We start from the raw sequence: 23,348 nt of genomic DNA, 5'->3' as shown, positions 1-23,348 counted from the left end.
CCATTCGTTTCATTTCCGTTTATCATCCTGATTAGCTTGAAAGGTTCAGTTGTCCTTACTTTACATCCATCAGTTTTATATTGATGTCCAGGCTGGACAATGTGGAGGAACAATTTTATCCCAGTATTGTGTTCATGTGATTGGATATAGTGCAGTGGATTCCTGTGGTGAGTTTGATTGTCTTGCAGTGGACAAGTTGCACTTCTGAAACACTTAGTGGATCAATGAAAAACATCATTTGAAGTTGCCTGAAGTGAAAATAACTGTTAGTTGCTCAAGTGAGGAGGAAAAAGGAAACCTCGGTGTTGTGTCTGTGTGAAGTATTAGTCAGGACTTCATCTCTGACGCCTTTGCTCAGGCTCACGTGCAGCTGAATTAAAACCTCTTTTTTTTTTTTTTAAAAGAAGCTGCTCAGTGATCCTCAACGTCAACAGAGGACGTGGACAGACCTGTCGGCCAGCGTTCCTTAGCCTAATCTAACAAGGCAAACACTGTTCTTGGCAAATCCCCCAGTCTCTTGTCTCCCCCCGCTCTGTGGTTTGGACAGAGTTGTTCAGCTGAAAGACTGTGGAGCTGAATTTGAAGCGCACTGCACACGCCTCAGATTTCCATCAGTTCAAGTGAAAATGTGGCATAAAATGTCTCTAATGAAGCAGGTTTGTTGCAGTAGAAGATGTGACGAGATGCAGCTTTGATTGTGCAGTTTCCTGCCAGACGAGCGGAGCAAGCGTCTAAATAATGGAGCAGTTCCCCCGTGAATGAAAACCACCAGGAGCCACTGAACACACACACTCGTTCATTCTGCTGCGATTACTCAGAGGAGAACGGAAACTTTACAGCTCATGATAATGAGGTTTACTTGGTGCCTGCAGCTGTAATTTCGGGAGTCATCTGTCTGAACCACTGCAGTGAACGGCTTTGGTTTGCATGTTGTGAGGGCAGTTTGCAGACAGTGGTGGAAAAAGCTCAGCGTGAACATAAAGTGTTCACGGCAAATGGGCTTTGTGATGACAGTGGAGGTAAAGCATGAGCGGAGTGTCTTCATGTTTTAGGTTCCACACTAAAGGAACCTCTGAAACATCATTCAGGGAGGATTTGGCACAGTTGAGCAAAAACCAGAACAAAATACATTTACAGCCAACAGTGTTAACATTGCCCCATTTTAATAAAACTGACTCATAAAAAAGGTTGGTGGTTGCAATCATTTGCATTTTGTTTTAAGAACATAAAGAGCATCCATGGTGTCAGACTTAAACCCCTGATTTAAAAGTTTGTAATGTGAGAGCTGAACTGGATGTGGATTCTTGTTTGGGGTGTGTGTGTGTGTGTGTGTCATCTTTGTGTTACGTCACCCTGCTGCTGTTCTCAGAGCAGCTTCCAACCAACAACCAACCAGGATCAGTGTTTCCCTCAACAGCTGCTTCCAATAACTCTCCTAATTCTCTCCAACTCTTTTTTTTTTTGTCCTGCACCTTCTTCACCTCTGCTCCCTGTAACCTCACTGTTCCACCTGGGTCCCTCTCATTCACACACATGTATTCTGTCTTACTGCGGCTAAGCTTCATTCCTCTGTTTTCCAGAGCAGACCTCCACCTCTGTAGATTTTCCTCCACCTGCTCCCTGCTCTCACTAAAAATCACAATGTCATCTGCAAACATCATAGTCCATGGAGATTCCTGTCTAACCTCATCTGTCAGTCTGTCCATCACCAGAGCAAACAAGAAGGGGCTCAGAGCTGATCCTTGATGCAGACCCACCTCCACCTTGAACTCCTCTGTCACACCTACAGGACACCTCACCACGGACTTACAGCTCTCATACAGAGCTGTATGACATCAAGCTGTGTGATACTCTATTCACCTCTAGAACATTCCTCCCAAACTCCTCTTTCAGGATAACTCCTACTCCATTTCTCCTCCTATCTGACCCATGGTAGAACAACTTGAACCCTGCTCCTAAGCTTCTAGCCTTGCTACCTTTCCACCTGGTCTCCCGGACACACAGTATGTCCACCTTCCTTTTCTGCATCATGTCAATCAACTCTCTATCCTTCACTGTCATAGTCCCAACATTCAAAGTCCCTACTGTCAGTCCTACATTCTTAGCTTTCCTCTTCTGTCTCTACGAACAGACCTTCCTCCTCCAACAGTAGTCCGATTTCCACCAGCACCCTGTAGGCCAACAGCACTGGTGGTGGTCCTTGTCAAGCTCGACCCCGACCTATCCAGTATGAAAGTCAGAGTCGGTGTGGATGTCATGATTCACATGTTTAATTTGGCATCGGATGCCCTTCCTGACACAACTCCCTGCATTTATCCAGACTTGAGATTGGCACAAGAAGACGCTGGCTTGTGCCCAGTGGTTGCATTTCGCTTGTGGTTGCTAATGTTTGTGAAAATAAAAACCCAGCCACAGTCCGTGTGACTGCCTCCCTTCAACATCATTTTAACCCGAATAATTAGGTGCTGTATTTTTATTGTACTAAGACAAATCGCACATTTATGGCATTTTTAATTGTTTTCCTTGATTGTTCTGTTTGTATCTAAGGAAATGTGACTCCTCCTGGAAAGGGTGTGTCCCAGCCGGATGAAAATGTCATTGTTAATATCATGAGGCTCATTTGAGCATTTGAGCCCCTCCTCAGACTCTCAGCATCCTGATCCTCAGATTTGTTCAGATTGAAACACGCCATGATACAGGATAGCAGGATAAATGATATCCACTTACCCTGTTTCCCATATCCTGGTCACATCTTTCCATCCTTCCAGCTTTTGATTCTTCAGGGAAAATCACTCCTGATCTGTTGAGGTTTTTGTTTCCACCGCATTAGAGCAGTGTGTCTTTGCTGTGTTGGCTCTGTTCATTCTGGTTTTCCATTGTTGTTAAGTGGCTTTTGGACTGGGTTGGTTTGGTAATGTTGAACTGGAAGCAGAGGGTGAAGGCTACAGATGCATCAGTGTCTGTGGGTGCAGTGGAAAAAGATGCTCCAGGCATCACAGTGATGCTGACACAAAAAATGTCAGAGCAGCAGACGTTTTCAAAGATTTTTATCTGTGTTGGACTTCAGCAGAGCTCAGTAGAAGCCCCTACAATGTTAACAGTAAAAAACCTTCTAGTTACTGTGGAACTGAGGGAAATACTGCTTGAAACAGGGAGGTGCTACTGTATTACAAACCAAGGACTTTTACTTTGAAGGAGCTACTCCGAAGGGACCTATGGACTTTTACTCTGAAGCAGCTCGGGATCCAGATGTGTAAACAGTTAATTGGCAGCATCACCTGCTTCATTGTACACGTACTTTGGCCTAGTTAGAGTGTATCTGGAGGTTTTAAAAGGTTCGCCACAAGGGTCAGGGTGGGCCCTTACCCTCTCTGAACGACTACGGCAATTCTTCCTTAAGATTTCCGCAACTTAAACAAAAGCCATCGCAACTCGCTTAAAAGTGAATTCTGAACTCACAGCAGAGAAAATGGCAGCAACAACATAAATGGTGATTATATACATGCAGGTAGTTGTGGACAGGCTCAGTTAGTTTTCCTCCAAAAGTGATTGTGATTAGAAGCTGCTGCTTATACGTAGGATTACATGTCGCACAAACACGTCCTACATTTCTGACAACATGCACAACCTGTATGAGCCAACGAAGGGTTCCCTCAGTTTTATGTAGTCTGTATTGTGTGTCGTGTTATGTTCATGTGTACTGATGATTTCATTAGTGACACCATAGAGCTTTGATGTTTGCCTTTGATGGTTTGCCTTTGATTCTTGCCTTAGTAGTTTCCCTTTTTAGGTTTGTTGTCAGTGGTCAAGGGAACAATGCAATTAAAAGGTTTAGTTACAAAAGATGCTGTTCAGCTCAGCTACTGAAGGGAGCAGACGTGACACAGTGACTGGAGAACAGGAACGAACTACAAGGTGGTGTGGACCCCAGCAAGGTGGAAGACAGGTTCTGTGTGTAGCTGTGGAGGCACACGGTTTCTTACCGAGTTCTGTGAGTTCAGCCGTACTTTGAGAAACTTCTTTGGACGAAGCTGTTTGTGAAATGTGCTTGTGAGATTACTGTGCTTAAAGTTGTATGCACAATTGATCCGTCAACGGCTAAGTTGAGAAGCAAGTCCAATAAATGTTCGGTGTTCGTCACACAATAATCATCAGATTCGAGTAAGATCGCCTCTACACAACCGATGCTCCAAATCCACGCAAAGCGCCATTTTGCATAGGTGTATTACCTGAAGCCTTATGGGCTCCTGAAGCTGCTGGAGGTGTTTTATTCTGAAGGAGCTGGGAAGTGGCTTGGCAAGTCAAATGCAGTAGAATAATGTACAGTCTACTATCAGATTTGCTGTACAGTTTCCTTTACTGAGCTCTTGGCACATTAAACCATGTAATGTTTGGAGCCTTTAATCTGGTTTGTGACATACGATATTCCAGTCACATTTCCCCAGTTGCTCAGTTCATTCCGTCCTTTGTTCACAGCAGTTTCTCGTGGCGTGGTCCTCTCCTCATTTCTGACTCCACTCGTCATTGTTTTCCAGCCTCACTCTCACCAAATGTTGTGTAATGAGCTGTGGTTTCTGGTGACTCTCCTCCTCTCCATTCGGAGCAGCTCTTGTATAAGTCGGCAGGGCGGCTCAGGAATGGGGAAGAACACCAACACGTGTGAGCATTAAAGAGGATAAGTCAAGGATACATCTAAAAATTGATGTTTGCTTTATAAAGTAGAAATTTCTAAACAAACTTAAACGCAAAAATTTAGCTCTTTGTGTCACATTTGGAAACTTTCTGGACTTTTTGTTCCTTATTGTGGAGTAAAAAAAGCTCTGAAGTGATCAGATCTGTTCATTGACAGCAGGACAGGAAGTGTGTGACGGGATGTTTGACCCAGAGGTGTTTGCATCCAACATGGCTCAGAGGAAATCAGCATGTCCTGTTTGTGTGTGTGTGTGTTGATGATGATGATGATGATAATGTTTAAAACCAGGGTGGGAAATTCCTGCACCAGCAGCCAGATGTTGCCACAGTTTGTGTCCAGGACAGTTTGGATGGAAACCAGCAGTCCTCACTGATGTGATCTTCTGAGATATTTGGTCAAGGTGGCATCTCTCAGCAGGGAGGTTTAAATCTGTGAAGAAGAAGCAGCAATAGTTACCTTTTGTTTGTCCACTGTCATGTCTTTTGTAGAATTGATCTCCCAACATTCCTAAAATCCTTTTTGGCATCAGAAACAGCAATCATTAGTTCCTTCGTTGCTTGGTCACTTATGCTCAGTATGAGAATGCAAAGATGTGTAGTTGAAGCTAATGCTGTCCTGTCCTGTCCTGTCTGGATCATCCATTGTTGCTGGTTGCAGCTGGACACATTTAGTGTTTGTTTACATGTTTTAGAAAATGAGCATTGGAACAGGTCCAGTATTTGGACGAACCTACATGTGAACCGTTCCACCTCTGTGTTTGGACAAAGAGTCATCTCAGCAGAATTCCTGAACCTGTCTCTCTGTTTGTCTGTGTGTGTGTCGGCTTCTCTTTGGTCTCTGTCAGTATCAGAGGTGTTTTTACAGCCTCTGTCCAGCTGCTGTGTCAGATCAAGATCATTTCCACAGTTCTGAATGACTGTTCAGCCCACAAAATGCAAAAACCACAACAGGCTGCACAGTTTGTCCCCTGAAATACGTGGTTCAGCTCAGTGAGCTTTCTGTAAAAACGTTCTCAGCGTCTGCAGGCTGTGACCTTTTCAAGGACCAAAAAAAGGGTGAGAGTTGTGACCCTGGGGAGATTTAGCTACTGCAAAACAAATGGACCTTTCTCTTTATGTACTTCTAAAAGCACCTAAAACCCTCCAAGCTTGTTTGCTGCAGATCTGCAGCTTTTTAACCACGTTTTCAAGACCACAAAGGAAACACAAGTTGTGTGTAAAGTGCTGAAGTGGTTCAAACATTTCAGATAGAGAAAGAGAAAGTTGTGTTAAGGCAAACTTTCAGTTGGTCCACCTTTTTCAAGACAATGCCGTGTGCACGTCACTGTTTGATTTTAAGTCAGATACAAAGTTTTACGTAATGGCACCAACAAAACAATGTCAGGGGCTGACTTTGGGTGTCGACCGTGCTACGAGGCTATTTATTAAAAACCAAGTCCTTTTCTCAACTTTTGCATATTTTCACTTCCTCCGTACAAAATTGAAAGACGTGATGAGAAAAGGGCACAAAGCCGGTGGTTATGCCAACCATGACTCTGCTGAAACTGCAAACTGAGTGAAAGCAGCTCATAACGGTCAAAAGCTTGTTTTCTGCTGTTAATGCTAATGTGAGAACGGGGCCAGAAATATTACAGATTTTATCTTAAACGGCGGAGACAAATAAAGACGAGGAAGGAGAATGTAAAGTTAACGGCAGAAGATAAAGGCAAACGAAGGATTTCCAGCTGGATCCCAGAGTAGTTAAAGAAGCACAAACAGCCTGTGGATTTGTCAGACTAACTATGGGAGACTAAGTTCCAATTTGTTGAGCTCATAGATCGACAATAAAGTCATAAATGGAAATTGATGATTGATTATAACAATATCTATTCTGACACTTTCAAACTTACCTAACAAAGACAACTCTTCACTTTCCTTCTGTGAAAACAGACACTGCACTGGATACTTGGATATTGTTTGAGCACAAATTAGTTATACACGCTGAGAAAATGATTTAGGGGGAACATGACTTTTGCTCTGTGAACCACCTAATCAGGTTATATCAGCAGTCAGGGAGCTACAGCCTTTTTGGTTTAGGCACAAATCAACTTCTGGTTCTAAAATCATTTTGATGTCTTTTACAGTTAACCTCAGTTTCCTGAATTAGTGATGGTTTTGCTATAGAAAAGTTGAGATTAATGTTTGTAAAAAGTCTTTAAAGAAAAGAAACTGTTCAACATCACGATAGCTTTACTACGTCTGGTTTGAACAGTCAAAACCACCTCCTGTTTGAAAGTTAGTTTCTGTGCCACATCCAGGAATTTCAAAACATGTTAAATGAGTCTTTTCATCTGATTAATCTGACACATGCTGCTTTTAGCTTGTCTGAGCTTCAGTTACTGTTTCCTCGGTGATTGATCCTCTGTGATCCTCTCTTGAAGCGAGCTTTGGGCTACATGCTGAATTTCTGGGTGGTTACTTTCTGCTGCTGGACAGGTGTTGGTCCATGGCTTCAAGTGTTGCATGAGCTGCTGTGTAGGCTGAGCTGAGCCTAAAGAGGATGAAAAATACGAGACCTCCTCAGCTCGTTAAGCCAGCAGGTAAACACGAGCACCAGCAGCTTCGGACTGTTCTCAGGCGATCCATCTCTGGTTTGTTTCCATCACGTCTCAGCCTCTTGGCTCTGAGTTCTGATGCCAACATATGGCTCTTTTTACCCACTGAGGGTTTTGTGACCAACATCATTATTCACTGTTTGGAGCTTCGACTCCTCGCAGTCTGCGTGTTCCCCTCAGCGAAAGCTAATCAGTGCTTTATCTCCGAGGAAAACAACATATGTTGCTTTAATGGGGGCTTTTTGTCCCAATCATGCAAACTGGCCCAACAGTGTTTTTTAAGGTTGTTGGTTTCATGTTTGGACGCCACAGTGGGAAATAAACTCACTCACTGGCAGAAGTTCAGGAGATTTTGTCTCATGTAGCTTCAGAGCAGTACATCCAATACTACATTACCACTGTATACTGATATAAACACTTTATCTTTCACTTTATCAGCTGTTTTGTTGCATTATAAGTTTCTCTGTGTTAAATCCACAGCAGCCTTTGACCAAATAATAATAAATGAGTGAAATATATCACCCTTAATGTAAATTGATCATATTTTGCAACAATGTATCAGTAACAATGAGGGAAAGCTGATAATGGGGAAAGACACTGTTCTGGTGTCTGGTGATTTTGACAGATCTCTGTAGCACCTGCCAGAGGGGAGAAGCTGGAAGAGGTTGTGTCCAGGCTGAGCCCGCGGGCTTCCTGGCTCTCGATATGTACAAGTCCTGGAGAGGGGGCAGGGGAACACCAATGATTCTTGTCCTGTTTGGTGTCAGCTTGACACCGGACTGTGATGGAGGAGCACAGCAGTGTAGAACTGGATTAGCATCATCTGTGGCAGGTCAAATTTCCTCAGCTGAAGGAAATACATCTGCTGCTGAGCCTTTTTGAGGATGGAGTCAATGTTGTTCTCCCACCTCAAGTTATGCGAGATAGTGGAACCCCAAAAATGTGAAGGTGTCACAATTGAGACAGGCCTGGAGGATATGATGAGGGGGTTTCTCCTGAAATCCACTGTCATCTCTACATTCTTGAGCATTGTTCCACATTGTTTTGACTGAACCATAGCACCAGCGGATCAACCTCTCGTCAGTATGCAGTCTCATCGTCAACTCAGATGAGGCCGATAATGTTTGTGTTGTCTGCAAACAAAAGTCATTTGTGTAAAGGGGGAGAAGAGCAGATGGCGTAGGACACATCCCCTGAGGAGCACCAGCACCTTTCCCATCCTTACCTGCTGTGTTCTGCTGGTGAGGAAGCCGGTGATCTCTGAGCTGATGCAGCACTGTGCCTTTCAAACCTGTTTCTCCAATCTCTCTGATTTTGGAAATAAAGTTTTTTGTTGGATGTGCATTTTAGGTTAAGTGGTGACTTTAACCTGCCCGTAGATGTGAATGTGAGGTCGTCTGTCTTTGTAGATTTCTCTGTGTTGGCCCTGAGACAGACTGAAGACATGTCCAGGATCTCACCCTATGACAGCTGGGATGTGCTCCAGCCCCCAATGACCCGGAACAAGATAAATGTTGAAGAACTTGGGTGGACGGAAGTTTCTTGTTGACGTGATGCCATTTGCTGGAGAAGCCTGTGAACACACTTTCCCTCATTTAGCTTTCAGCTAAATCTAATTTAAACTAAATATTGTTGCTAAATTAAATCCAGACCTCATTTACAGAACAATCTAAAAAACCCTGATGTGGTTTATATTAGTGGTCCATTACAAACAATACATTTTGTGCCGTATTATGAAGGACTTTAGGGCTTTTTGACACGTCAACTTTTTTCAAAGACCCCACCCCCACTATTAGTTCACTGAGTAGGCTGTGGGAGCTTTGGTGCATCAAATGCAAAAACAACATGGTTTAGGTAAAGATCAATCTGAAGTTTCCCAGCCTCCTCCTAACCTAATGATAACATGGATTCCAGCGTACTTGTGAGTTTGTCACTACTGCAGCATAATTATGGGTGTGGTACGAACTGATAACAGCCAGTTAATGGCTTGATAACATTCAAAATGTCTCGAAATAGCTTTGTTCAGGATGAGTCTTTCATCCCCTGGTATTTACAGAACCCCAGCGTCTTGTCTACATGGCTTTAAAGAGACTGTGTCCTCACAGCTCTGCCCACTGAGCTGCACTTGTCTCTGTGACAGTGAATCTTACATTTTGATGAATGTTCTGGAGGCCAGAGGCCCCGCAGCAGCATCTGGACACTGAACCGAAAGGAGCGACGCTGGGCACTCGTCGCTGCTTTGTTCAGACCTCTCCTCGCCACAAAGGCGAAAGAAAGAAGTGTGATCACACACGTTTTGTCCATTCAGCTCTGATGCACTTCACCAAGAAGCTCACAGTTGTCTGATTGGATTCAGTTTTCCGAGTTTGGACGCTTGTTGCAGTGACGGATGTTATGGAGCTGATCGTTTAGTAGAGCTTTGCTGAGGGGCCTCGGGGAGTCTCTTCATTGTGAATACTTGTTTCTTTAAGTCATTGTCCAAACAGAACTTTTCTGGTGGTCAGTACTTTTGTTACTGTATGCAGACTTTGTTTCTTGCTTTATAAAGAATAGTAAAGATTTGGCTTTCACACGTGCATGGGAATCCTGAAATTCTCTGGACTTTATCCAGAGGTGGTGTATGTGCAAATGCAAATGTCTGAGTTAGGTGCTCCTGACATTTTCCAGACTTTATCCTGCGATCCCTCAATTGCAAGGTCTGGATTAAGCATGAGCCCATAAGTGGAGCACGGTGCTTCGAAGTGAGAAAATGGGCAAGTTGATGACGTTTCTATCAGGCAACCGCCACAGCATCTTTCTTTTTTAAATGCACGGCTCCGATGTGCTTTCGAACTGTAAAGGCAGTTTTCTTCAGCCCAGTTTTTCTCTCGTTTCCTTTGAATTTGATGAATTTGCACAATTTCAATTGTATCGGTTGGCTTTTTTTCAAGCTGTTAGAAAGAGCTGAATATCTTTGGGTTTTTGAGCTTTGGCTTGGACAAAACCTGCATTTCTCGGACATCACATCAGACTAACTCCTCTGTCATGTACTGAGGAGGAAAAAGATGGTGATCATTGCTGCTACTACAAAGAAGGTTTTGGTTTTTTGGGCCATCACTGTAGCCTGTTGTCCAGTCTCCATCATCATCATCATCATCATGTGTCCCAGCAGCCTATTCAGCTGCTGTGATGGATGGATCTCCTCCGCTCTAATTGAGAATTAATTGGCTGAAGTGTTGCTGGTTTCGGGCAGGCTGACAAACACAGGTGGTGCAGCAGAGCTAAAGAGACTCTAATCACATTTGGTCCCGGGTCATATGTAGTTTGGTTTAACCAGCAGAAGGTTATCTGTGGGTTTTTAGTAAAGTGCCAATAACTCAGAGATGGTGACTAGATGTGATTTGACTTCTCCGCTGAGCGTTCGGTTCACTTTTGATGGACCCTGACTAACTGCTTCCAGTCCTTGTACTGAGCAAGACACCCTGTAATTCTGGACTTCCTCTATTAGAAATGCTGGTCTGAGTGATTCCTGTCAAAATCCTCAGAGAAGCTTCTGTAAATGTTGTTCTGCATGTTGGAGTCTCTGCAGAGGAGGAAGCAGCTGCAAAGGTCACACCAAATCCAACACAAGAGCCCCACCTGAGTCTTGGGTCCCCACCCGTCTGCCTACAGTACCAGGACAAGGACCCCAGTCAGCCCGCTCCGGAAACAGACCCACACCCGCACTTACCCCCCAACTTTAGAGCAGCTGAGGATCCCTGTGCCAGGATGCACAGTAACAAAATAGAAACCTATATGAAGAAAACGGTGAGAGGACGCAGACCTGAGCCGCACAACGTCCCCTACAGCCTGAAAACAGACGACAGCCATGAAATGTTACAAAAACATAAAATCAGTTCAAATCAAAAGTACATTATAGTAAGAAACATAAATATGAATGCAGTGCATGAGTGTGTGTGTTCATGTGTGTGCTGCAGGAGCTGTTGCAGCTTCCTGCTATTTATGCCTGGTCTGGACTTCCTGCTTCCTGCTTTGGCTGTGAGACAAAAACTTCATGATACTATGGGGGAAAAAAACAAGTGGGATTTGTTAGTTTGTTAAAACTTCTTCCAAATGCTCTGAATCACTGAATATTCTTAGTGCAGAGATCTGAAGTCAAAGAGTCTTAACCGAGTGTTTTGGAATGAAGAAACTCGTCACCTGGATTTTTGTTCCATTTGTTTTGTGGGCAGATTTGAACAGGTGGCATTGCTGCATACAAACAGGATCTTTTCAGCGCAAATCTGATGAATTCTTTCAATATGCCAACCTCACGCCTGGCGGGGGGAGGAGGCCATGGAGATGAGGGGGGGTCTTTGTTAGTGAAGAATGCGAGGGGGCTACCCGTGGCGGGCTGGGTCTGTGAGCCGGCAGATGGCCGATAGGACGAGAAGACAAAAGTAGACGGCAGACTTTCTCCTTTCAGAGCACAAAACAGCACCGGCCTGAAGTGGGGGGAGGGACTGACACAGGGATGCTGCAGAACCTCACAGACAGATTTTTCTCCTTCAGAAATTATTTGACATTATTCAATGCAGTTGTAGTTGGATCAGCAGGATCAAGTTCGACAAGCTCCTTGTTTCTGTTCTGCTCCAATAATCAATGAAATCTATGGATTAGTTCACACTACTTTTCTTGTTTTTGAGGAAGTTTGTCTGCACGCTGAATTTTACAAACTCCAACAATTAGTTGTGGAACATTTTGGTAGTAGGTGGTATTTTGTGTCATTAAGTCTGCAAAATACCCTCAGCTGTTTGTAGTTTACTGCACACAGAGGAGAAAAACTCGCTCGTCCCTGGAAACTTTTTACCACAGAAATATGACATGTTGATCTCATACACAGAAATGGATGTTTCCCTGCAGCAGAAGTGCTTATTGTGTTTTATCATTCTTAAACGTCCCAGGACGTTGACAGAAACTCAGCAGGTGTCTGTCAGCGCTTTTCTATAGCCAATGAACTTTAGATTCATTTAAAGAAAATGATGAATTTGTTTAACAGCAGGTTAAATTCTCACTTTTTAAACATCCTGTTGTTTGTCCTAAAACTTCATTTCTCTTTGTGTAATGCAAGTCTGCTCATGCTCATGTTTCTGACTTTGGTCATTTGGTTGTTCACACCAATAATTATCAGCAAAGAAAATTCCAAATGTTCAGTCTCCTTGGTTCTATTGTTGTGGCTTAACTCTTTGTGGTTGGGTTCTGATTATCGGTTCATCTCAGTAGTTTCACCACTGAAGTTTACAATTTGCAGGGAACTATTTTTACTCTTTTAAAGGTCACAGAGACAATAATGTTTAGTTCTAATAAACAAAGCAGGACGTGAAGCCATGCTGGAAAAGTCCACATTGAATTACTCCACAGAGACGTGGACAGCAGACAGCCTATACTTCTGTTTATGCTACACTGACAACGTACATGAATCTGACTCGGTGCTCAGTGTGTGAACATGAAGCGAACACTGCAGAGCAATCACCATGACCATCTTTCTCCAACCAGCTGCCCAAACTCAACCAGAAGAAGCAGCTAATCACGTATTGGTCACTTGTGTATTTTTGGACAAACCAGCTGTTTTGTTGTTGAGACTAAAAGCAGCTGAAGCAGTGTTCAAACACAACTGGAAATGTTGAGCCACTGCCTCCTCGGTCCGTGTCACAGTCGGCTCGTTCCAGCTGTCGAGGTTTCCCCTCAGCTCCTCCGGTCTCATTTCAGTGATGGGTCAAAGGTCAGTGCCTCTCCTCCCCCTCCTTCCTCTTCAGCTCTGACTCGTGGAACGGGATGGGCGTCGGCCTGCTTGAGATGGCTGTCCACCGTGACCTTTGACCTCCTCCCAGCTCTCAGGAAATAAGCACTTGTTTGGAAAGCTCACAGGTCTCCTGGCTTTCAAATGAACTGTGATTAGCATCGTAGATTTTACAATTTAGGAAGAAAGACTTTAGGTCATGAAGGATCAGCCAGAACTTTGAAGGACTTTGGCATAAAATCTAAAAATGGCAGATTCAAATTCACATCAGTAACTATGTAAGAACAGTGTCTTAGTCTCATTTTTGTTTTCACAGGGACTTCTTTGACATGTCTCTTTCAGCTCTGTCTCAGAAACTGACTTTAATGTGAAATGTCATTCTTCTTTTAGTCTCATTGGTTTTGAGACTCAGACCTATTATCTTGTGGATGCTTTGACTTAGTTTATAGAGACAGTGTTCCGGGGAGTTGGATTATGGACTTGTCTTTTAGTTGTGGACAATTTTGACTTGGACAGGCATCGTAGAGTCTTGGTTTTGTCTCTGTCATTGGATCCATATTTACTGTGATGGTTTGAATTCATACATCAGGCCAACAGCCTGAATTCAGCATCTTGGAGTGTATGACTAGAGGTGAAATCAGATGTGTATGAGCTCTGTCAAACGTCTAGAGTTGGACAGTAACCTAAAATATCCCCAGTGTGATGATTTCAGATTGATGCTGAGGCATAAAAGAAACCGAGAAAATGAGGAGAAAATTGTTCAGCACACCAGAAAACCAAACTAAACAGAAGACCGAGAGGAGTCTGGTTTAAGGAGGGACGTCATGGAAGAGGGGAGGGGGGGTTATACAAAAGCAAAGTCTGTGCTGAAGCTCATGCAGCTCCTCCCTCCCTCTGTTCTCCACAGATGAGCCGGTGTGAGGAGAGGGGGTGAGGGACATAGACAAACACTGAGTGAGGGAGAGAGCGAGGAAGCAGCTGGAGGAGGCGAGGCTTCAGTACTGAAGAGAGGAGGCAGCAGGACGGAGCATGGAGACGCAGAGTTTCTCCTTGTGAAGACAAAACAACACAAAGGTAAAAGTTGATCCACTTTTACTGTCTCTTATCTTCAAAGACGTTTATTTTATTCCTGCTGCAACAACATATGTGAAAGAAAAGTTTATGGCTTCAAAAGAGCATTTAAACCTTTTCCCCGTGTTAAGAGAACGGAGCAGCACTGTGTACATGCAGAGGAGTAACAGCAGCAGTCACTTTGAAGAAGGGCCTCTTCACGTTTTGGAAAAAATAACTCGTGAAATATGTGACTAACGTCTTTTTACTCATGTGCACTTTGTTTCCTGTCGTAGCTTAAGTTTTGTTCAGTTTAACGATGCACAGCTTATGCGGTTGTGTGTCTTGCGTAGCACCGTGGTCCTGGGGGAGCGTTGCTCTGTGGCCGTACACACTGATTTAACAAAAAACAACCCAGAAGTGATTTAACTTGCAGCATAACTATAATTATTGGTCATATGTAATACAAATGTAAGTCAGAGCAGTAGAAGTAGTATTGTAGTACAAGCAGCAGTATTTTACTGTATTTTACTGTGGATCTGTCGCCTCACTGTCAGAAAGCTCAAAGCATGAAGTTCGATCTGCTCACTAAGTCGTCTTTTTCAGTGGATGGGGGGGTTAGTCAGTTGCCATGGAGACAGACAGGTTGACATGTGAGCTGAGTAGCTGTTTTAATTCTATTCAGCACATTCTTTTCTCATTGGCTCCATCTTTAGACAATCTCAAGTTCATTTTAAATTCTTCATATTTGTGCAGATGAATAATAAACATGTGTCTGTGTTAGTCTCTGTGGAGGCAACGTTTCAGTGTGATGAGGCTCAGAAACATTTCCTGGCACACAAACGGCTGCGTTGGTACTTTCTTCTTCTCTTGCTGATGAAGTCATCCTGCTTGATCTTCCTCCAGGTAGCGATGGGAAACACAGACAGTCACAGCAGCTTCTCCGTTCCTGCCAGGCCCTCCTGCTCGCTAAGGGTTTCATCCAGGAGGGACGAGGTGCCTTCAGCTCGCAGCTGGTGGAGGAGCAACCAGGGGGGCTGCAGGAACCAGGCTGCAGGGAGGAACTACCTGACCCAGCACGCCACCGGCCCACCGTACACGTCCTGGCATTATGAACCCAAATCATCCAGAGGAGGCTCCAGACTGAGAGCCGGGTCTCCTCCGAGCTACAGTGGAGCGGACTGCAGGAGTCCGTTTGGCTACTTGGAGAGCGGTGGGGGCAGTAACAGGATCTGTGGAGAGCGGGCGTCTCTGCAGAGCCGGGGCAGCCCCAAGGTGCTGCTCAGCAGAGATGGCAGCATGAGGGTGGAGTTCACCAACAGCAGGGTGGTGCCTGTGGAGCCACAGGGGTTACCCAGCCTCCCCGCTGTCACCTCCACCACCGGCCCTGGTGGAGAAGCCTCAGTCCGCACCAGCAAGGGCAGCTCGCTCAGCTCTGACGGATCCTGGTACGACTCACCATGGGGCGCCGGCGCTGAGCCGGCAGACAGCGTGTTCGCCTGTGGGCAGAGCGTGGACAACAGCAGCGGGTACACCACCTACTCCTCCACCCGCACAGAGGAGACGGCCGCCACCAACAGCAACGGATATAACACCTTTTTCTCAGCTCAGGCGGAGGACATCTCACCTGGATTTAACTCTAACCTCCTCTTCCCCGCTGCAGAGACCAACGAGTTCACCTCCACCTCCTCTGGTAGGACAGAAGACAGCGGCATCGGGGACTCTGTGATCCTGCATCCAGACCTGAGAGACTTTGCACTGATTTCATCCTCCGCCTCATCTCTGGATAACTTTAACACCAGCCACACGGCACTGCCCGGCTTTCCCACAGCCCCGGACTCCTCCCTGCAGCCGCCGAGGACTGCCTCCTCTTCCTCGGCGCTGCTGGTAGACATTATCCAGGAGGAGGAGGGTTCAGGTGGAGGTGTGGAGCGGTGCTACTCCTCCCTCACACTGCCGTGTCGCAGGGCTGAGTCCGTCAGCGCCACCTTAAAAAACAGCCGCAAAGACTTCTTGAAGAGCCGAATCAGACAACTGACCGACTGGACGGGGAGTCTGAGCAGGAAGAAGAGGAGGATCCAGGTAAGAAACAACAGGTTGAAATATTAAAATGATCGATTATTAGGAAGACGGGAGTAGCTCTGCATGGGAAGGTTTCAAATGCCTAAATGAGGAAGAACAGATGGCAATATTTAACATAATATTTAACATAACTTGATTTCATCATAAACTAAAAAAAGTACAATTGTGGAGTAAATATTCACTTTTTTAAAATGTGCACAAGATCCAGAATTAGTTGTTTCTTTTCCATTTGAGAAGCTCAAATTATTTTCCCATTTTAGGTTTTACATGATCTCACTCTGTTATATCCGCTCTTAATATTTAATTTACAATGTATGAATGAAAATGCTGCTGTGACTTAGTTTTTATTACAATTATCTTAAGCAGAGATTGTTTCTATAATCATGCTATTACCCTAAAACATTACTTCAATACACTTTGAGCATCTTCTTTTATTATGCAAATACTGGACAAAATGATAGAAACACCAGACAGTGAAGCATATAACAAAATGTGCTTCTTTGTTCTAAAATCCATGTTTTTCCCAAACAAACAAATAATTTGATGGTTTGGTTATATTTATTCTCTGTGACACAGCTCTAATAAACATCACTTCCTGTTTACATTCAGCAGGAGGAGGAGGAGGTTCCAGTCCTACTGAATATGAGTCCAGCTCCTTCCATTGACGATAATAATTAGTTTAATCGTTCTATGTTTGACTTGATAATATCAGAAAATGTCCTGAAAGCCGTCACACGCCTTTTTAAAATCCAGGCCACAGCCCAAAAACCAAACCAAAATTTTTTTAAGAAAAGCTTTAAATCATCACATTTGAGAAGCTGATAAAAGCAGAAAACATTTATGTTTTTAAAAAATGACTAAAATAAATAAGAAGCTACTTCTAGCAGCTTCAGTAGTTCACTTTGGCCTCACCACCTCACGCCCCCCCCCCTCCCCTCCCTGGTCCATGCTCCGCTCTTTCGTATCCCAGTACAAACACAGGGTGAAGTTCCACTTTAATGGGTTATTTAGCTTTTTTCCCTTCACAGCCAATTATTTGTGATGAAGGGGGAAAACTGAGGGCGGTTAAACTAACTCATAAACACTTCACACCTTAAAAGCAAATTTACCAAACTGCCGCAGCAGAGATGTGACAACAGAAAACGGCTTCAGGGTCAGAGTTTGGTGACACTGTCATGTCTGACACACCTTTGACTTGATTATAGAAATACTGCACTATTCACACCACTGCATTTATTCAGTACTTTTAGCTGTTTGTTTTGGACCTAAAGGTTTTATCAATTTTCTACCACAAACATGTCAAATCATTGGTAAATATTCAAACTTTTAATAAACCTCTCTACCCAAACTAAAGGCTCTAAAACAAACATTAGAGACAAGTTTTGAAGCAGAACTTCGTCTTCTGTCCGTCTTCATCTAGGGACACCCCCAGTCTACCTGCCTAAGTTCGTTAAAGCCAGACACACAGTACCTGGATCAGCTACAGCAGTGAAATCTATACTCACTGTTTCATCAGTATTATCCATCAATCGAGCATGTTTTTGTTTATATAGCAACTTTTGTGCAGATGACGCAATTCAAAGTGTTTTATGATGGAAAGTAGAAAAAGGTGTGCAAAACAATACAAAAGAGTCACAAACGGTTGATAGCTTAATTTACATTTTAAAAACTTCTATATTTGTAAAACAGATGAAAACAATGATGAGTGAACGTGAGAACAGTAAAAGAAACTAAAGTAATAGATAAAATAAATGATGTGTAATAAACACACAGTGCACATACAACAATTTAATCAAAAGCCAGGCTTTGCTTGTAAGTTTGCTTTAGAAGCATCCGGACTTGTTCTGAGATCCTCAGACACGTCCAACAGCTCTGGGCACAAACAGTAAAAACTGCCTCACCAAAGGTTTTCGTCCTGCACTTTGGAACAACTCAAAGACTGGTAATCTAATTAAGTTTTACATAAAAATAATCTGTCAAATGGGACAGTTTGCTGTAGCACTTTTACTTGAATAGTTTGACATGTTACTGATAATATTTATGTACAGTGTACCTTGTAGTATTTTGAATGCAGTATTTGGAAAGTCTGGTATTCGTACTTTTACATAAAGATTCCTAATTCTTAATAAACTGGTTTCTCTCCAGGAGCCGTACAGCAGTGACCCCGGTGACGTCTTCATCAGCACACTGAACTCTGGGCTGGTGGACTGCAGCACCCTGTGGTCCTCCAACCCTCTCCACTCTCTGAGCCAGGACCAGGTCCCATCGGTCCACTGCGGCTCCTCCAGAAGCCTGAACAGCAGCAACGATGCCCAGCGGCAGAACATCTACGAGAACTTCATGCAGGAGTTGGAGACGGGCTGCAGCGGCGCCGCCGAGCGCACCGAGCCGTCGGAGTGCGACGGAGAAGATGAGGAGGAGGACGAGGCTGAGGAAGAGATGGACGGGGAGGCGGAGGTGGGAGGAGAAGAGGAGCAGCTGAATGTCCTGTTGGAGAAGGAGCAAGGGGTGGTGCGGCGGGCCGGATGGCTCTCCTTTAAAGCCCTCATCACCGTCAGCAAGGACAGGAAGCTGGAGCTGGTCGGCCGCCGCAAGTGGAGACACTACTGGGTCACACTGAAAGGTACGAGAAGATCCAACACTAGTCTGTGTTTCTTTAAGACGTGATCAGATTTTCACTCGAGCACTAAAGGTTGATAAATGGAACTCTATTAAACAAATGAGACAAAAATATTACACTAGTTGATTTATTCAATAATGAAACAGATCCAATCCTTTGTGTGGCGAAAATTATGTGAACTTCCAGGATTATCAGTTAGTTTGAAGGGAAAAGATAAGGTGCGAAAGACGTCTTATTTATAGAAATCTGGGTCTTTTAGATGTGCGTCTGAGGTTTCTGAAGACCTCAGAGGAAGTGTAGTTGATGTTCACCAAGATGGACAGGATTACAGAAGAGTCTCTACAGAGTTTGGACTCAGTCTACTGTCGGGCAGGTTGTGTACAAGTGGAGGGGGGTTACCCTCCCCTGGAGTGGTCTTACCCTCCCCTGGGTGGTCTTTGGAATAATAATTGTACATTTTCAACACTGGCAACTCCTCCAGCCTGCATCTTTAACGTTGGTTCTGTTCTGTCAGGTTGCAGTCTGCTGTTTTATGAAACCTACGGGAAGAACGGCAGCACCGAGCAGGAGCTTTCCCCTCGTTACGCCCTGTTGGCCGACGACAGCATCGTCCAGGCCGTCCCTGAACATCCCAAGAGGGAACACGTGTTTTGTCTGAGCAACTCGTACGGAGACGTCTACCTGTTTCAGGTGAGTTTGGGAGACGTGGGTAAACAGTGACCTGCAGCAGGGAATTATGTTTGGGGTCAGAAATTCAAACTCGCTTGTACGGAGTTGCAACATCCTTGAATGCACGAACAAAACGTTCCCTTAGATCCAAAATCCTGTACGGTCATGATTTAAAAACTAAGTAAAACTGCAGTTTTCCAGGAAGCTCTTCTCTGCTGACTCTGTCATTTCAGTCCCACGACAGTGTGAATGAATGAGGCGCAGCATTGTGGAGAAGCACAAAACCATCACCACAAACATGCACACAGCCCTCAGAACATTTTTGGATTTTCTCTGCATCTGTTTCACTTGATAATTGCTGTTGCTGTGGGTATTTTCTGATTCTGCTCCAGAGTCACTGAAAGACACAAATGTCTGCTGTGGTCCTACTAATAGGTTTTGAAGACAGGTGAGCTCGTGTTGGCTTCAAATGAGCACATTTTTCTGATCGACGTAAAAGTCTTAACTGACAGGATGGTTGCATCATCACACAATCAGTTTAAAATGTAAAAATAGAGGTTTGTTGTGGAAGAAGTTGGTGTGGTGCCTGTTTATTGTCACTGTGAAGTTGCCAGGGTTTTACTAAAGCAAGCTGATCTACCGCTGTCTGCACAGCAGACAACTCAATGTTGTCCTCACATGTCTGTCTGTGTGTGGACTTCACCCAAAAAGTCAATAATTAGCTTACTTTCCATTATGACAATTTACTCTGTATTTTGTGTATTTGTCCCCTTTTTTTATCCCGTTTCCAGTCTATTGAAGACTAAGTCAGCCAGGCTGAATCTGTCTCCCCTGTCTGTCCTTCAAAGACAGACGTGTAATCGAAGAAAACCTCAACAAATGGAACAGCACCATAAACGTCTCCATCATCACAAATAGCCGGACTCGAGAGCGTCCCCCCATGATCGTCTTCCTCGCTGCTTTTTTACGAGCTCAGAAAGGACATCTTTATTTCCAGAGTAACTCTCAGCTGTAAATCACCTCCAACACGTCTCCATGGGTTCCTGGAGGCTCACTGAGGAGCAGGACAGCGAGGTGGAGGGGAGAACGGGGCTGAAGTGTCAGGAGCTTTTGGCATCTCAAAGGAGCTGAAGATGGAGTGTGGAGGAGGGTGAAAGCCTTTTAATGGGAGTCACGACACCCGGCTAATTGCTGCAGCACATGTCCCTCTTTACGACAATGAGCCAGTTAATCCTCTGACACGTTTCCCTCCTAAACTAAACCACCTGTTCGTGTCTGTTTGGGCATTTCACTAATCACAGGCGTCCCGAGTGTCTCAGAAACGTTTATTCTTAAAGCTTCAGCAGCAGCATTCAGACACCAGGGGACAAAGTCTGCAGCATGCAGATTTCTGCTATGGACGACTCCCTTGTGCTTTGATCTCACAGGAAATGCTGCTTGTTTTCCAGCCCAAATGTGATCACTGACGTTTTTAGCAGAAAGCCCAGTTTACAAGCCTGTTTTTACCAGGAGAATAGCAAAAGCTTTCTGCTTTCAAAAATAAGATCTTAAAGAGCATCTCATGGTCGTCCTCTGTGCACAGTTTGTCCATCAGGTCCCAGATATGAAACTGATTGTGTGTGACATTATACAACATGGTGTTAATCTACCAGAATGGGCTTTTGGGTATGTCAGCATTTATTTCACTCCAAAGCCATCGTTAATTTGCTGCTCTCAAAGCTCAGCTCTTTTGGTTTCAGTCTATCCACCCAGTGTTGAACCTTCTTGAACACTGAAGTTGAGATCATTTCCTTTCCCGATAATGCTGACATGTTTCATTGTGAGGTCTCGGGGTTAAACCAGTTAATCGTTTGTGAAACACGATGCTGCCACCATTCAGGATTTTCCATGTCCTGTTAAACAAACCCCAGGGTCAAAGTCAGATCTTCCATTTAATCCCAAAGGTGATTCTGTTGGGTTCAGTACTCAAATCAATTCTGTCCTGAATAACCTCTTATATATTTGCACAGATCTAATATATTAAACACTCATTGTTGGCACAAACCTAGAATTGTATTATGTGAAATATGCATATATGTAAACATAGATTTTGTGGTCAGGGTTGCTCAGGTCCAGATCCATCTTCAGGGGATGTTTCATTTGAAATGTATTCAAATATTCACCAGGAAGCCAGTAATTCTGACTTCTGAGCACAAACGGACACCATAAAGCTCCTTTTCCTTTATATCTCATGACTCAGAACTTCTTGTAAACTGAACCTGTAAGACGAGGTTGGTCAGTTCAGACGCGGCTTTTTTTTCCCCTGAACTGTTGAGGATGGCGTCCATTGTTCTTCGTCGTTAAAAGAAAATTGTAAAAAAATATCCCTGTTGTAATCACAGAAGTGAAAATGAAATGCGAAAGTCTAAAGGTGGTCACTGCAAAGTTTGTGTAGAGGACGATGGAAATGGTACCTTTTAACAATCCTTGATCTGAGCTGGCACCACTAGAAAAACAGCATAGTTTGGGTCATGCAAAAACACTGGTTTTGTGACTAAAACTTTCTAGGCTTCGATATTTCAACGGTCAGCTCTGAAAACTTGTAACTGACTTGATAATTGTCAGAGCTTGATCCAAAAAAGGATTGTACATGTTATCCAGTTTACATGGCATCAGGTATTGTCAGCACTGCCTGATGTTTTTAGTACTTCCAGCTTTGAAACTGTGAATAAACATGACCGGATCATTTTTTGCCTCTTCTAGGCCACTAACCAGACCGACCTGGAGAACTGGGTGACGGCCATCCACTCCGCGAGCGCCTCGCTGCTGGCGAAGCGCCAGGGGAGGGAGGACACGCTGCGTCTCCTCCGCTGCCAGAGCCGCTCGCTGCTGCATAACATCGACATGGACGGGAAGATGAAGAAGATGGCCGAGCTGCAGCTGTCCGTCATCAAGGAGCAGAAGAACAGGAAGGCCGTGGAGAGCCAGGTCAGTGTGTGACGGCCTTTACTGGGATAAAGGCCGGACCAGCAAAGAAGGGAATTAAGTCTGATTGGTCCATTAAGGTCATTAGTAGCTTCTGGTATAATGGAAACCAGAACCATGAAGCCCCAGAGCTGCAGGTTAAAGTGTTAATTCCATCACAACTGAAAGGAAAACCTGCCAGAGGAACCTCTGTGTGTAATCGTAGAGGATTTGACATAACAAAAAGCTTGGAGGATGTCCTGGCAACTGCAGAGAAGAAAAATGTCCAAGCTTGAGTTTAATATCTGTTCCAGATGTTCTTTAAGACTTTTACCGGCAGCAACAACAAGTGGTTTCCCGCTAACGATAGAACCAGATGAGGTTGTTAAGAGTGACATCATGGACCAAATGTTGAGTTGGTGACAGCAGTGTCGTATCACATCAGCATCTGCCACCAACTCAAACCCAAGCACAGTCAGAAAGAATATAAGTTCTACATGCACCAGCCAAATGAGGACTTGATCAGCTCACTCACCTCTGTTACAGCTTATTTTACCATTCTGTCCCATCCATCCCAAGATAACAGACCCTAATCACATGGTGATGAGTTTCATAAAATAAGCAAAAAACAGACCATTAACAATAAGGATAAAATGTGCTGCATCATTTAATGCGGAGCATAAGGAAACACAACTACACTGTCTTTGCTGTGAAGACGTTTGTGGTTATTTTTGTCCTTCACTGTGTGATTATCTCCAATCAGTCTAATCTAACATCACCACAGAGGACCAAAGAAAGGAATTCCCCCCCAACCCCCGTCCTCCCTTTCATCTTTCTTCCTCACTGACTCTTTCCCACGGTAACTCAAGCACAGACATAAATTTAAATGAGTGGACCTGCTTATTATAGAAGCATAACACAAAACAACATTTTCATATTG

General features: G+C 44.1%; 1 protein-coding gene across 1 annotated transcript in view; it reads left to right on the top strand.

Annotated features, from left to right (window-relative positions):
- The window catches only part of LOC137102945 (rho guanine nucleotide exchange factor TIAM2), a 40,681-nt gene that overhangs the window by 4,042 nt on the left and 13,291 nt on the right, over positions 1–23,348 (top strand). The window contains exons 2-6 of the mRNA XM_067482889.1: positions 13,952–14,118; positions 15,001–16,176; positions 18,322–18,799; positions 19,311–19,486; positions 22,208–22,432. Of these exons, the coding sequence (XP_067338990.1) occupies positions 15,007–16,176; positions 18,322–18,799; positions 19,311–19,486; positions 22,208–22,432 (2,049 nt within the window). The 5' untranslated portion in view covers positions 13,952–14,118; positions 15,001–15,006. The remainder of the gene's footprint in view (positions 1–13,951; positions 14,119–15,000; positions 16,177–18,321; positions 18,800–19,310; positions 19,487–22,207; positions 22,433–23,348) is intronic.

This window comes from Channa argus, chromosome 17 (assembly GCF_033026475.1).
Source record: "Channa argus isolate prfri chromosome 17, Channa argus male v1.0, whole genome shotgun sequence".
Lineage (NCBI taxonomy): Eukaryota > Metazoa > Chordata > Actinopteri > Anabantiformes > Channidae > Channa > Channa argus.
This window is presented reverse-complemented; position numbering and strand designations above follow the sequence as displayed.